Raw genomic sequence first — 13711 nt, forward strand, 5'->3', positions numbered from 1 at the left:
TTATTTTAATAATTAATTTTTTATAAGTTATAGATTCATAGATTTAAGTGATAAAACTTAATATTACTGGTTGTGTTTAATTATTAATATTTTAATTACCGTAATTTCCTAATATTTATTAGCCGTTTATATTATTAATAATATTAAATCTCGTTTTATATGTTATAAACACAGACACATATAATGTCTAATTAATAGTCATTAAATATTAATGGTTTGATTGAATGACGAGTTTATATAATCGTCAATAACGACTAATTTTGAAAAAAATGAGTTTTTAGTCATTTAGATAACTATATCATAGTTTACGGTTTGCGTTCATTTAAAGGTAAGTTAAGGTATTGTTAATTAAAATATAAATACTGTACAATAATATCAATATATTTGGTAATTATAAACAAAAATATAAAATTAATAAAAATTAAGGCAAAATGTTCACCAAATTGTTGAAAATAATTTCAAAATAATAAATTGACTATTTTCATATATAATGGTGAATAAATATATAATTAATAGGACTAACCATATTTATAAATACAAATATATATTATTTATAAAGTATTTTTAACACATAAAAAAGATTGATTGTTTATTGTAATATTTTCTGTATATAAATTAATTTAATAAATATCAACTATTTTATTATTTTTTAATGAAACAAAATATTTTTTGGTCATTTCAAGTCATCAAAAGATGTTTGAATCTTATAATGTTTAATATATGTTATAAAACTTACCTGAATTTTTCATTATCGCAATTAAGTATTTTAGTTATTTAATTCTATAGTATTATTAAAACATTTTGCCATTTAGATAGATCTGTGATGTTTTACGAGAAATATTTTCAACAATTATTATTAGAAAAAGAAAATTATGCTTATATGTTGCATACCTGTCCCAAAAATAGAGGAATTACTAATTTAAAAAAATAAAATTAATTTTATAAATTTTTAACATAACATTTGACTTTTTAAATTGTTCATTATGTTACTGTGTTCATTGACCTATCAATTGATACAAATCACTATTAATATTATAAAATTAACGTTTTTGATAATTTATAATAACATATTAGTAAATTATTGTAAAGTATATTATTATTGTTGATCTCAAATAAAATTTATGACAACTGAGAACTGTCTGATTTAACTGATTTTAATGGTTTATGCAAAAAACTGCTTACAAATAATTTATTTTTTAGTATTTTTTTTTAGTTATAATTCGTTATGTTGAAATTAGATTTTAATATTTTTTTATATAAATTTAAAAAAAAAATAATTTTGATTTTGTTTTCAAGTTTAAAATTTATAAACTGAATAATTGGATGTTGTTATTAGGTATTATAACATAAAGTGATTTCTTAATCATTGTAAGATTTAAGCCATCCTTCAAACGTCAAAATTCCCAATATTTTAGATGCATTTCTCAATAAATATCAATAATATCAATGCTATAAATTGAATATTAAATCTTATGTTAATAGTTGTGGAGTATTAAGATGTGAAACTACAGTACAATAGGAAATAGAGAAATGAATTGCAAATCAATGACTGAAATTCATTGAAAAGGGAATCCATTACTGAAGTCAAACTTGACATCTATGGGCAACTGTCGTACTTTTCTTAATATTTTTATAATATTAAAAATGTGATTATAAATCATTAATTTTTATCAAATATTAATTTTTAAATAAATAAATAAATAAAGAGAGAGAGAGAGAGAGAGAGAGAGAGAGAGAGAGAGAGAAATAATTGAATACTTGAAACAATATTTTAGAGCAAATTTTTATATTGAATTCAAGGCTGACAACAGCTGAAGGCGATATCGGATGAGATGTGATGCGATGGGTGTGTATGTGTTGTGTGGATGAAGAGTACGCCGATATATGTTGTGATTGCTTTGATTATCTCTCTAAATGGACATCACTTATAGGTGTCTATGATGTCCTTCAAATCGTAATTATATAAAGAGACACTTTTTTCACAGCTTCTCATAATTTGCTTTTTTACGATTATTTGTTTAAAAGAAAACTAATTTCACAAAATCTTCCGAAAATGAAAGCCATCGTAAGTTATAATATTTTAATTGATTAAAATATCTGAAACTTTAATTTAAAATTAACTATTTATTTTCAGGCACTCATTGTTGCATTGGGTCTCATCGCATGCGTGAGCGCCGGTATCCTCTCACCTTATGTTGGATATTCCGGGTATTGATTGATATTTTGATATAAAAATTAATTATTTTTAACCAATATTTTGTTAATCAATTTATTAGTTATTATTCGGCTCCTGTTGTTTCCCGATCTTACGTGTCGTCCCCATATGTCTCCTCATATGTTTCCCCATATGTTTCTCCATATGTTTCCTCATATGTGGCCACCGCTCCCGTTGTTAGAAGTTATGTCTCACCCGTTTCATATACCAGTGCCTATGCCTCGCCGTATGACACTTACTCCTATCTCCTCAAGAAATAAATGATTTGATTACAAATTGACATTTGAATACATGTATTGATTCAAACATCAATACATTTGTTGTTTAGTTTAATGATTATTTTTGTTCAAAATTTGATTTTGTATAAAATTTCAAAATTTAAAGTTTTAAATAAATTATTTCATCGTTGATGTAGCAGAAAATTTGCTGTTTTATTTAATTTTAATTAATTACCTCTAAAAATCAATTTATTAAATTCACTATTTTATATGAAAAATCATAGCAAATAAAATAATGATTTCTTTCTAAATAAAGCAATAAATACTTCTAATATAATGTTAATAATATCAATATACCGGTATATATACATTAATATATATTATTTTAAAAAATACATTACAAAATTGTTTTGACATAATATATCCTTAATTTCCTATAGTTTTATAATTTATATCATTCTATATCATTAAATTTGCATTTTTTAATTAAAGATTGTTTATCTAAAAATTAAGAAAAGATAAACCCATTTATTATTAAAAAATCTTTATGAAGTAAACGAAGAATAAATTATAAAAATCTTTTTTTAAAAAAGTAATTAATTATAAAAATAAATGCCATAAATGCCAATGAAATTCAAACCTCTATTAAATAGATTATTGATTGGCATTTGCATTGGCATTAGTATTGAGTGACAGTCATGACTAATAACTGATCCATTTGTGTCAGTTTTGTACACATATTATATAACTCATGAGTACTGCTATATAAAAGTGGCCTAAAATTACTACAAAATTAATGCCAAATCACGCAACACATTGTCCTTCACTATCAAAGTGTATGAATTGGGCGCCACTTATATAACCGTTTTATATTAGGATTTACTCTAACTTATGGTCTATAACTTGTGATTATTTTTATTTTACAGTAAATACACATTCAATATATACATCAATATATAGTATACATCACATATTGAATGTGTATTTACTGTAAAATAAAAATAATCACAAGTTATAGACCATAAGTTAGAGTAAATCCTTATATAAAACGGTTATATAAGTGGCGCCCAATTCATTGTATAGTACTGTACAGTAATCTGATATTTAATACATTTTTTGCTATTATCAACTTGTAAATAGATTACACTAATTAATTAATTAGTACAATATAATATAAATTATTGTTAAAAAATATTTTTATTTAACATAATTTTATATAATAAATATGATTAAAAACATTAAAATTTTTAAATACAGAGATGAGCAGATTCAACAATAATATTAATATAATAATAATAATATCAATTGATAAAAAAATATTATTTATGATTATATAATATTATAGATTAATTAATATTATTAATATATTTCACTTAAAGTACTAATATATATCTAAATCTTAAAAATTTGAATAAAATGCCAAAATTGACTATTGATTTACTAATGATTTACTCATAAATTATAACTTATTAAAACAAAAATCATTTGAGTCAAACTGTTTAATAATATTTACATAAAATGTAATTTTATTAAAATTATTTTTAATCTTTTAATTATTTAGTATTATGTTAAATATTGTAATTATTTTATATCTATTTAACTTTGAGACAATAATTAAATTAATAAATAAGTTTACTATAAAATGTGTATCAAAAATTCAGTTGTAATTCAGTATTGAAAGTAAAACATAGATATTATTAAATAAATCTTTAGATTTATAATTGATAACTGTTTTAAAAATTATTTTTTATTTATTATTTTTTAAATTATCGGCTCTTGAGTAATAAGGATAACTTCCATAACCATAATTAGGATATCTTCCATAATAACCTAAAACACAATACAAAATAAAATATTTAAAGTATAGTAAATGACATATTTGTTAATACAATGCTAATGTAAACTAAAAATTTTATGTATAGAAAATGTATTTCATAGCATACATAATACATAAAAATAAATACATTTAATGAAAAATCTTTACAATTAACAATATTTTACAGTATTATACGGGTATAAAAATGCTATATCACATACCCCCATAACCATAGCCTCCATAGCCTCCATAGCCTCCATAACCTCCATATCCAGTTAATGATAAACCATATCCATAATATGGACTAAATATATGTTATTTGTAATAATGAGATTACATTTATTGAAAGTATGTTGCAATACCTCGTAAATGGGTTTATTCCTAATCCATAATAAGGGGTAAATCCATAGGTTTGCGCTGATATTATAGATATTGTCTTAAATATACACTAATATAAATAAAATTATAAATTATTTACAATTAAAACTACAAATTATATACATATTTGAAATCTCACCAAAATTGTCAATAATTTCATTGTTATTATTTCCAATACAGTAGGTTATATATAATTATAAAACTAAAAATTGGTCATTTAGTAGATTACAAAAAAGTATCACAACTTATATTAATGTCAGTCAAAATCACTTTTTATATGATTTCATTTAATTCTGTAAACGCTTTGTCATTCAATCATTTAGTAAACAATAGTTTGTTTGAATATTATTTTATTAATTATTAATAATAGAATTATTACCTATTTATCAAATATACAGTACAATTATGATCTAATTATTAGATTATTTCTATAAATTAATTAAAAACTTATCTTGCTGTTAATGATTAAGTTAATTATATATATAATTATCATATAAATATTGTAAAGCAAAATAGGGAGCAAATGGATAATAGGGAAATGGATGTTCAATAGTAGTGCCAAAAGCCCAGTACTGTCCCATTGGATTTCCTCGCAATAATAATCCCTCATTGAATGCCATTCGACCGCTAATATGATCATAAGGTCCATAAAAATCGTAACCAATAACAATGTTTGATAACATAATAATTATTAAAATTATTGATATATAAAGCTATATAAATAATTTAATTTAAAATTATTGATTAAAATTACTTTAAACAATACTTTAATAACTACCTTACAAAACATCATTGTTTTTTGACAATTTTGAAAGCTATTTGAAAATAACAGTTTGTTTCATTTTATGGACTCTATTTATATATGAAACTTATTAATTAATATAAATGATTTGTAATTTTGTTATTACTTAATTAATAAAGCTGCATAATAAATTATTATATAACTTATTTTTATTGTAATTATTTATTTTATCATTAATATGAAATGAATATAGTAATTATATTAAATATATTAGAGTTAAAAATAACATTCTATCCATAAAACTTATTTACAAGTATGTTAAGAAATTAATATACAAAAATTATAATCGTATCAAAAATAATCAAATTATGTAAAATTGATTTTATTAAAATGTTTAACATTTTGTAAAATTTTTTATGAAATCTTTGTTATCTATTTTATAAAAAAAACAATTTTATTATTATTTAAATAAATTCATTTATAATAATTTGTAATATTACAAGTAAATACAGTTTAGAATTTATTTTATCAACAATTTTATGTAATGTAATTGATTTAAAATATACAAAATAATTAAACAAAATTGTAACAAATAATAAATACTATGTTTATTAATTGTATAATATTATGAATTGATACAATACTGTATATTTGCACTGTATCTATATTTTTAGATTATAATAAATTATGTGATACAATGATATACTCGCATGAATTATATTGATATTTGGGTCATTTCGTATTTATTTTTTAATTATTACTAATAAAGTTATATTTATATAACATAAATGCTGTATTTTGTCACTGATGTCTAATTATTAAAAATATATATATATAAGTATTATAATTTTAAATGTATAAGAATTATTTTAGTATAAAAATAAGATTTTTGTTTAAATAGTAAATGAAAAAATTAAATAATTATTATTTTATTTTGATTTATAAATTGGACTATTATAGGGACCAAACATGTTTGGTCTATTATATGAGTTCATATAATTAAGATTATTGTAGGGAAACATACTACTGCTCCCATAATTGGGCCCAAAAGAGCTTCCATATGTGTTTTGTGGATAACCGTATGAACCATAGTTAGTACCTGTTTGTATGGCATACAAATTATATACAATTTTATATAACAAATTAATTACCAAAAGAATAATAGGGTCTGTTTAGAGTTGAAAATCCTGTATATCCATATCCATAGTTGTTATAGGGATTATCAGGTCTATTATATCCATTATATCCGTTATATCCATTATATCCACTGCTATAAGGATTACCACCCGTTTTGAATAAAAATGCAGAATAAGTGCCCGAAATATAGAGCAGTGACACAAACAAAACTATTGTCTTTATAATTAATTAAAATATAATTATAAATATTTAAACATTTAATAAACATTTTAAATTAATAAATTAATACAAACCAAATTCATAGTTTTGCTTTCAATTTTACTCACTTTCACTTTACAAATACTATTTTTTTAAATATTACTACAATTTTTACATGTATTTATAACAACCAATTTTAACAATGTGTGTACAAATAATAAAAATTTAGGACATTATTAGACCAACAAAAGGACATATTTAAACATAAAATAACAATAAATAGCAATTGATTTTTAATATATTTATTATTTATATGTTATATATTATATTCATTAAATAAAGGCTCTACTGATGTGTTGATAATATTAAGTATAGATTAAAAGGGAAATATAACACAAAACTGGTATTCCCTTTGTTTGTTATTTATCAATAGCTTATAAATATATACATTTTTAAAGATATTTACATCAAATAACTAAATTATTTTTTTTACAAATATACGTAAATATTTTTTATTATATTTTTATTAAAACAAATAATATATTTTATTTGTTTTAAATATTGTACAAATTCTATAAATTTAATTGATAGGTTGACAAACTAAATTTTATATGAATGTGTAATTTATTTTTTAAAATATTTAAATACTTAAAAATTCTTAAATTAATATATTAAATATATTGTGAGACCAATGGAGTTCACTTTTTATAGTATTTTTTGGGAAAAAAATTATTGAAAGTTTCTTAAGATATATACTTTATTTTTGACAAATTTAATGAAATTTCAGGGTATAGTTATAGAGATATTTGATCTCAAAGATTGTGTTTATATCTAAATTCATTGAATCGGTCAGTAGTTAATCAGTCACTGTAATAGACTGAATGATAGACTGAATAATGGAGTGTAAGGAAAGATTTTAATATTTAAATTTTGTATTATTTATTAGGTTTTATATTATTAAAATAAATATCTTAGAATAGATATTTAGAAATACTTTTAACAATTAATTAAACGAAAAGTTAGGAAAACACAGATCACTTGAAGGGAACATTTAAAGTTACAAAATAATAAAATACATAATAATATAATAATGAATAAATTTTATTTATATAGTACGCGTACAAAAATTGTTATTTGTTTTGAAAATATACATTAAAAAATTAATTGAAAATAAAATTTTATAAAAATGAGGCACTTTTTCATTGATCCGGAATCGACAGTCTATTTCTTGAGATAAGTTGAGTATCCGGTGTAAGCTTTAAAAGTGATTTGTATTTTATAATTAAAAATAATTAAATATTACTTAAATTTACAAATATAAGTACCAGGATAAGCATAGCCTGATCCATAATAGCTACTATATGCTGGCACAGAGGCATAAGGGGATGAATAGGCGTATGGCTGTCCATAATTTGCCACATAAGGTGAACTATAGTAAAACTGAGCGCTGGCCATAGCCACCAATGCCAACAACAACACTACGGCCTATAATTGTTTCAATTAATATTTTAGTACATTTACAACAAAAATTACATTAAGTTCACCATTTGATATAAAGTACACTCACCAAGACTTTCATTGTTGAATCAAATTTTTAGTGTTTATTTGTTTTGCAAATTTAAGACAATTTTGAATATCATTTTTTCGGTTCATTTATTTATATACACTTTGAATGTCCTTCAAGACTCATCTTCAAGATTATGAAAAAATGCAGACATTCTGTAATTGGGAATTAAATGATACACAAAAAAATATGTAATCGATTCCAAATTAGTTATTATTAGTTATGTAACAATATATCAATAATAATATAATAAAAAAGGCGGTTAGGGTAGGAATAACATAGTCTATTGTATAATTACTTGCAATAAGTAAAGTGATCCTTTAATTTTAATCTATTTAGTATTCAATGAGTTACTTAAGTTTTTTTATATACAGTAAATTTTTTCAATAAATAAACTATTGATAAGCGTTGATGTACTTAAAAAAATAAAAATTTTGTTTTCTTTGATAAAAAAATTATTCACACCCTTTAATATATGTTTAGAACTTTTTTTAAAGCTTACAATTAAGGTTTCTATCATTATTTTATTAGCTTTGAAAACATAGTATAGAAAATCTATAATATTTTATATATATTATAGTTTATATAATAATTTATATGATATATTAATGAACACTACGATTATAAAAGTCTCATGATTTTATATTTTCTTTATTTTAAAAAAATGAAACCTTTATAATACTGAATACATTACTAGTTTCACTGAGTCCTTGAAATATTTTGTTATTAAATTGATTAATATTAAGCTTATTTTGTATTATAGTCTATAATTTATAGAGTATTTACAAGACTGATATAAAAATTAACTATTATTTTCAATAATATATTGGTAATAAAATAATATAACGAATTTTTGATAAATGATCTAAATTAATAATAAGATTGCTAATTATTACTTCTACAATATTCAAATAAGAAAATATTTGATTTTATTATTAGTATAAAATTAAATAAATTGTTATTATGTCATCATTGTTTATATGAAAATACATTATTATAAAATTTAGATATCAGTTTTATATGACTATGATAGCTAAAACATCAAATTGTAATATTAAATTCATGTCACTAATTAAATAAATTTGTTTTAAAATAAAAATGCATTTTTAATAAATGAAAAAAAATTAAATAAATAAAAAAAATTGGCAAAATATAATTAAAATATTATTTTTGTAATATTTTAAGCATTTTTGTTATAAAAATAACAATTTTTGAGAGATTGATAGATAACATATACTTAAAAAATACATAAATAAGACATATTGTATTTTTATAATCTATTATATTTTGCTTATTTAATAAAAATTTTGTTGAATAAATACTGTATGCATATTGTAAACATTTTCATTAAATAAATATAAGCAATTGTAACAATCAATTTATAAAATAAATCATTAAATAAATTGTAAATAATTAATATTTTTATTTACTATTAAATAATTGTGACAAAATAATAACGACTACTTATAAATAATTTATTAATTAAATAAATTTTATATAACAAATAAAAAATATATATACAATCCATTAAATAGTAAATTAAAATTATTGCTTAAAAATATTTGTAATTAAACATTTTATTTATTAAATAATTTATTTTATAGATAACATTGTTAAAAAAATTAAGTTTTAAAAATCAAAATCTTTTGTTCATCATTTCATAACATAATTTATAACTTATCCTTAAATTTAAAAAATATATTTTTGTAACATAGTATTAAGTAATGTCTAACAGGTAAATTAAATCTAAATTATAAAAATGTGACTTAATTTTAAGTTTAATCAAAAATTTTTAGATACTAATTGTCCTCAAGTTCACACTTATTATTATTTTTAATTATTGTTTGTTTTGAAAGACAGATCACTACAAAAAAATATATAAATAAAAACAATGTATTGTTTATTCCGACACAAAATAAGTGCTTCACTTTCATTATCTGTCTATTAAGACAATAGTTTATTATTATGGTCCTAAAAATTAAAAAAAACAATAAATACATTAAATTCATTCATTTATTAAAATTTTTATCATTAATATTGATTATTAATTAGCACTGAAACACACTTTTGCTTATATATAAAAGCTAACAATTTTTTAAATAAAACAATTTCATACTTGAATTACAAAGAAATGGTTTCTTTGGTAAGAAAAAATAAAATGTTTTTATAATAGTATTTAATTTATGAAATTTATATTTATATATATTATTTAATTATAAACCGTTAAACATTTGAAACATAGGGATCACTTGTTTTTGTGGCACTTATACTATCCATTATTGATGTGACCAAATGCGGCCATTTATATGGAAATGGTCATTATGGTTTGGGACATCATTATGGTCATGGGCATCACTATGGCTATGGTCATCATCATGAGCATGGATATGGACACCATTATGGTCACCATAATCATGGACATCATCATGGACATTATGGGCATCATCATTTGGGTCATATTGATCACCATGGTCATCATGATGGCCACTATGGACATCATGATCACCATCATCATCCATTTCATTATGCCACACATATTGTTCATCCACTACCATATCACCACAATTATCACCATTGAATATATTATTTCAACATATTAATCATTCATATAATTTTTATATTATTTAATTATATAATATATATATAAATATTAGTTTAATAATATAATCTTTTAGAATTATAAAATATAATTAGATTTATAAATTTGATTAGTGATTACAAAATAATAAAATATGATGCAATTTCAATTAATATTCAATTTTATATTTAATATAATTAACTGAACATATATTTGCCTATTTAAATAATGAGATTAATTGATAATGATTTTAATGATAGTGTTAATAAATACACAAGAATTTTATACATATAAATTAAAACTATGACTTAGTAATAAAATATTTAACTACATTTATGTTATTTTGTTATTATTTAATAATATCTGTTATTTTAATTTATCTAATTAAATAAGTTATTTAATATAAAAAATATATAAATATTTTTATTTGGTTTGACTTTAACTTAAAATGGGTTCAAAAGGTTGGAAGTCTATATAAAGCAGTCATAGTTTGTAACAACATTTTGGTGACAATTATTTTTAAAAGTATTTAATTCATAATTTGTAATTATTAACAATTAAAAAATTATTTACTATTTATTTATATATTATATACAATGAAATTATATATTTAAATAGAATTATCATAATTTAAATACTGTATTATAAAATAAATATTAATTAATTATAAAGTTTACTTTTTAACAATTATAAAAAACAATTTTAATAATTTTATTTGTTTTTATCCCGGAATTGATACATAAATTATAATTAATATTAATGTGTGTTAACTTTTATTTATTGATTATATAAAAACACGAAATATAAAGGGGGTATATCTAAAGTATCAAATTATAAGTTGTTATTATAATAAAATATAATAAACAAATAAAATGTTAATTTAAAATTTAAAAACTAAATTAGTATCATTGAAATAAACAAATATGTATATATTTTCAAAACAATTAGCTTATTTAATTGTTTATAAATATATTAATTTGCTATAATTAAATATTAAAAATATGTTCAAAAAATATAATATTGTTTACTTTAATTTAAAATAGATATCATATTTCAATGTTAAGTTTATTTTTATTAATTTATTTATTGCATATAAAAGTTAAAAAAAACAAATTTAATTTAATACCTAAAGTAATACACAAAAATAATAAATAGTAATAAAAGTGAGAGTCGTTGTCCTTAACTCATAATTTGAGGCATTAAATGACATTTAATAAAGAAAGTGTATTATGTCTTAATTTTATTATCAATATTAAAATATGTTATGTTTGTAATTTAAGTATAGATCTAATTTAAATGTTGATTATTCAAATTATTTTCCAATTTAATTAATTAATTTTAAAAAAAACTTAGTATTTGATAAAAAGTTATAAATTTATCAGAATTTTAAAGAATATTAATAAAAATAATTAAAAAATATGGTTAATTAATTCATATGAAATATCTAACAAATTAGTAATCTTTTAATTCATAAGACATTTCCTTTGCAAAAATATGATGACCTGATTTACAATTTACATGTAATTATATAAAAAAAATTCAAGATTAGAAAAATACTCTTTTAATTAAACAATATTTAAATCAATATCTAATTGGGTGGGGATTAACCATTAGTCTCTGTTGTAAGTGTCCTAACCCTACCCGCGACCCACTATATAATTGACCGCTCGATTATCTACTATATAAGTTTGATCAAAAGGTAGTTAATTCACAATTATTCAATTTAATTATTAATTTAGTTAAGTTTACCAAATATTCAACTTTACAATCAAAATGCAGAAATTGTTATTAGTTTTGTTTGTTGCCTCCCTGTGCTTAGTGGTCAGTGGCCAATACGGTCGCAGTTATGATAGTCATAACGATAAGACTGAGATTAAGCACACCTGGAGTGACAAGAAAGACGACTATGGAAAGGGTGGATACGGTAAAAGTGATGGATATGGTTATGGCAAACAACAAGAGGGACACTCAACCAGATATTTTCAAATGGACTCAAACAAAGGTTTCTCCAATTGATTACTTTAACAATTAATATATATATTATAATATATGGTTTGTTATGCAGGCTATGGTCGCAAATATGATGACAACTCTTATAAGGCAATGGACTCTTATAAGTCATATGATGACAGATCTGATAACTACAAGAAATACGATTCATACAAAATGGATGACTACAACAACGACAACAAGAAGTACGCCAACAACTATAGAATGGATAGCTATAAGAGCTATGGATCCGATAATAACAACTACAAGAGCTATGGATCTGATAATAACAACTACAAGAGCTATGGATCCGATAATAACAACTATAAGAGCTATGGAAGTTATGAAAACCTCAAGTCATATGGATCTGATGACAACAGCTATAAGAGCTATGGAGATGACCGAAAGTACGGCAACTCTAAGGATGGCTGGTATGGGGGCTATTAAAAGCTAATCATTAGTATTATATTACTTATATATATATATATTGTATATATTCAACACTATTTCAGGTCTTTTTAAAAATTACTAATAATCAGAATTGTCTTAAAATATATGACATTTGAGACCATTGTATTCAATCAAACACAACATTATTTCCTCTATTCTGAAAAAATTATTGATTTATTCATTTAAATAAACATTATTTTATTTAAATATAAAAATATTTGTTTTATTGGGTTTTAGTTAAATTAATTGGTAGTAAAAGCTAAACTACTTTTATTTTATTGTTTGTAATTATAGTTAATGTATATCTGATATAAACCGGTCACTTAAAACAATAATAATATACAGTACTGTTGTATACATAATAGATAATGTATTTCTAATTTTATTTTCTTGACTTCAATGAGTTTAGTTAGTTAACCGGTTTAT

The 13711-nt window shown here is 21.0% G+C and overlaps 3 protein-coding genes and 1 long non-coding RNA gene across 4 annotated transcripts; 2 read left to right on the forward strand and 2 right to left on the reverse strand.

Moving 5' to 3' along the window:
• Nucleotides 1–1731: 1731 nt before the first annotated feature.
• On the forward strand, nucleotides 1732–2475 carry LOC128962420 (uncharacterized). Its single transcript, XM_054308794.1, has 4 exons — nucleotides 1732–1954; nucleotides 2026–2065; nucleotides 2135–2208; nucleotides 2277–2475. The coding sequence occupies exons 1-4, from the start codon at nucleotides 1938–1940 to the stop codon at nucleotides 2473–2475; spliced, it is 330 nt and encodes a 109-aa protein (XP_054164769.1). The 5' UTR covers nucleotides 1732–1937.
• Nucleotides 2476–6298: 3823 nt separating this feature from the next.
• LOC128962421 (neuropeptide-like protein 31) lies at nucleotides 6299–6808 on the reverse strand. Its single transcript, XM_054308795.1, has 3 exons — nucleotides 6800–6808; nucleotides 6521–6722; nucleotides 6299–6468 (listed from the first exon to the last, which is right to left on the reverse strand). Exons 1-3 carry the CDS (start codon nucleotides 6806–6808, stop codon nucleotides 6299–6301), a joined length of 381 nt encoding a protein of 126 aa, XP_054164770.1.
• A 1013-nt stretch (nucleotides 6809–7821) lies between these two features.
• On the reverse strand, nucleotides 7822–8353 carry LOC128962587 (uncharacterized). Its single transcript, XR_008484645.1, has 3 exons — nucleotides 8272–8353; nucleotides 8030–8189; nucleotides 7822–7960 (listed from the first exon to the last, which is right to left on the reverse strand). It is a non-coding gene; the product is annotated as an uncharacterized LOC128962587 (long non-coding RNA).
• Nucleotides 8354–12619: 4266 nt separating this feature from the next.
• LOC128962422 (uncharacterized) lies at nucleotides 12620–13282 on the forward strand. Its single transcript, XM_054308796.1, has 2 exons — nucleotides 12620–12848; nucleotides 12912–13282. Exons 1-2 carry the CDS (start codon nucleotides 12620–12622, stop codon nucleotides 13280–13282), a joined length of 600 nt encoding a protein of 199 aa, XP_054164771.1.
• Nucleotides 13283–13711: the final 429 nt, after the last annotated feature.

The sequence above is a fragment of the Oppia nitens genome, unplaced genomic scaffold, assembly GCF_028296485.1.
Source record: "Oppia nitens isolate AA-2021 unplaced genomic scaffold, nextdenovo-longstitch-racon4-pilon3 scaffold6_pilon_pilon_pilon, whole genome shotgun sequence".
Lineage (NCBI taxonomy): Eukaryota > Metazoa > Arthropoda > Arachnida > Sarcoptiformes > Oppiidae > Oppia > Oppia nitens.

Excerpts from the sequence above, each read along its gene's own strand:
- LOC128962420 (XM_054308794.1), top strand. Across the intron at positions 2,066-2,134 it reads TTCCGAAAATGAAAGCCATC|GCACTCATTGTTGCATTGGG; the intron begins GTAAGTTATAAT and ends ATTTATTTTCAG. Across the intron at positions 2,209-2,276 it reads CCTTATGTTGGATATTCCGG|TTATTATTCGGCTCCTGTTG; the intron begins GTATTGATTGAT and ends TCAATTTATTAG.
- LOC128962422 (XM_054308796.1), top strand. The coding sequence starts at position 12,620 with ATGCAGAAATTGTTATTAGTTTTGTTTGTTGCCTCCCTGTGCTTAGTG. Across the intron at positions 12,849-12,911 it reads TCAAATGGACTCAAACAAAG|GCTATGGTCGCAAATATGAT; the intron begins GTTTCTCCAATT and ends TTTGTTATGCAG.
- LOC128962421 (XM_054308795.1), bottom strand. Across the intron at positions 6,469-6,520 it reads CAGACCCTATTATTCTTTTG|GTACTAACTATGGTTCATAC; the intron begins GTAATTAATTTG and ends CCATACAAACAG.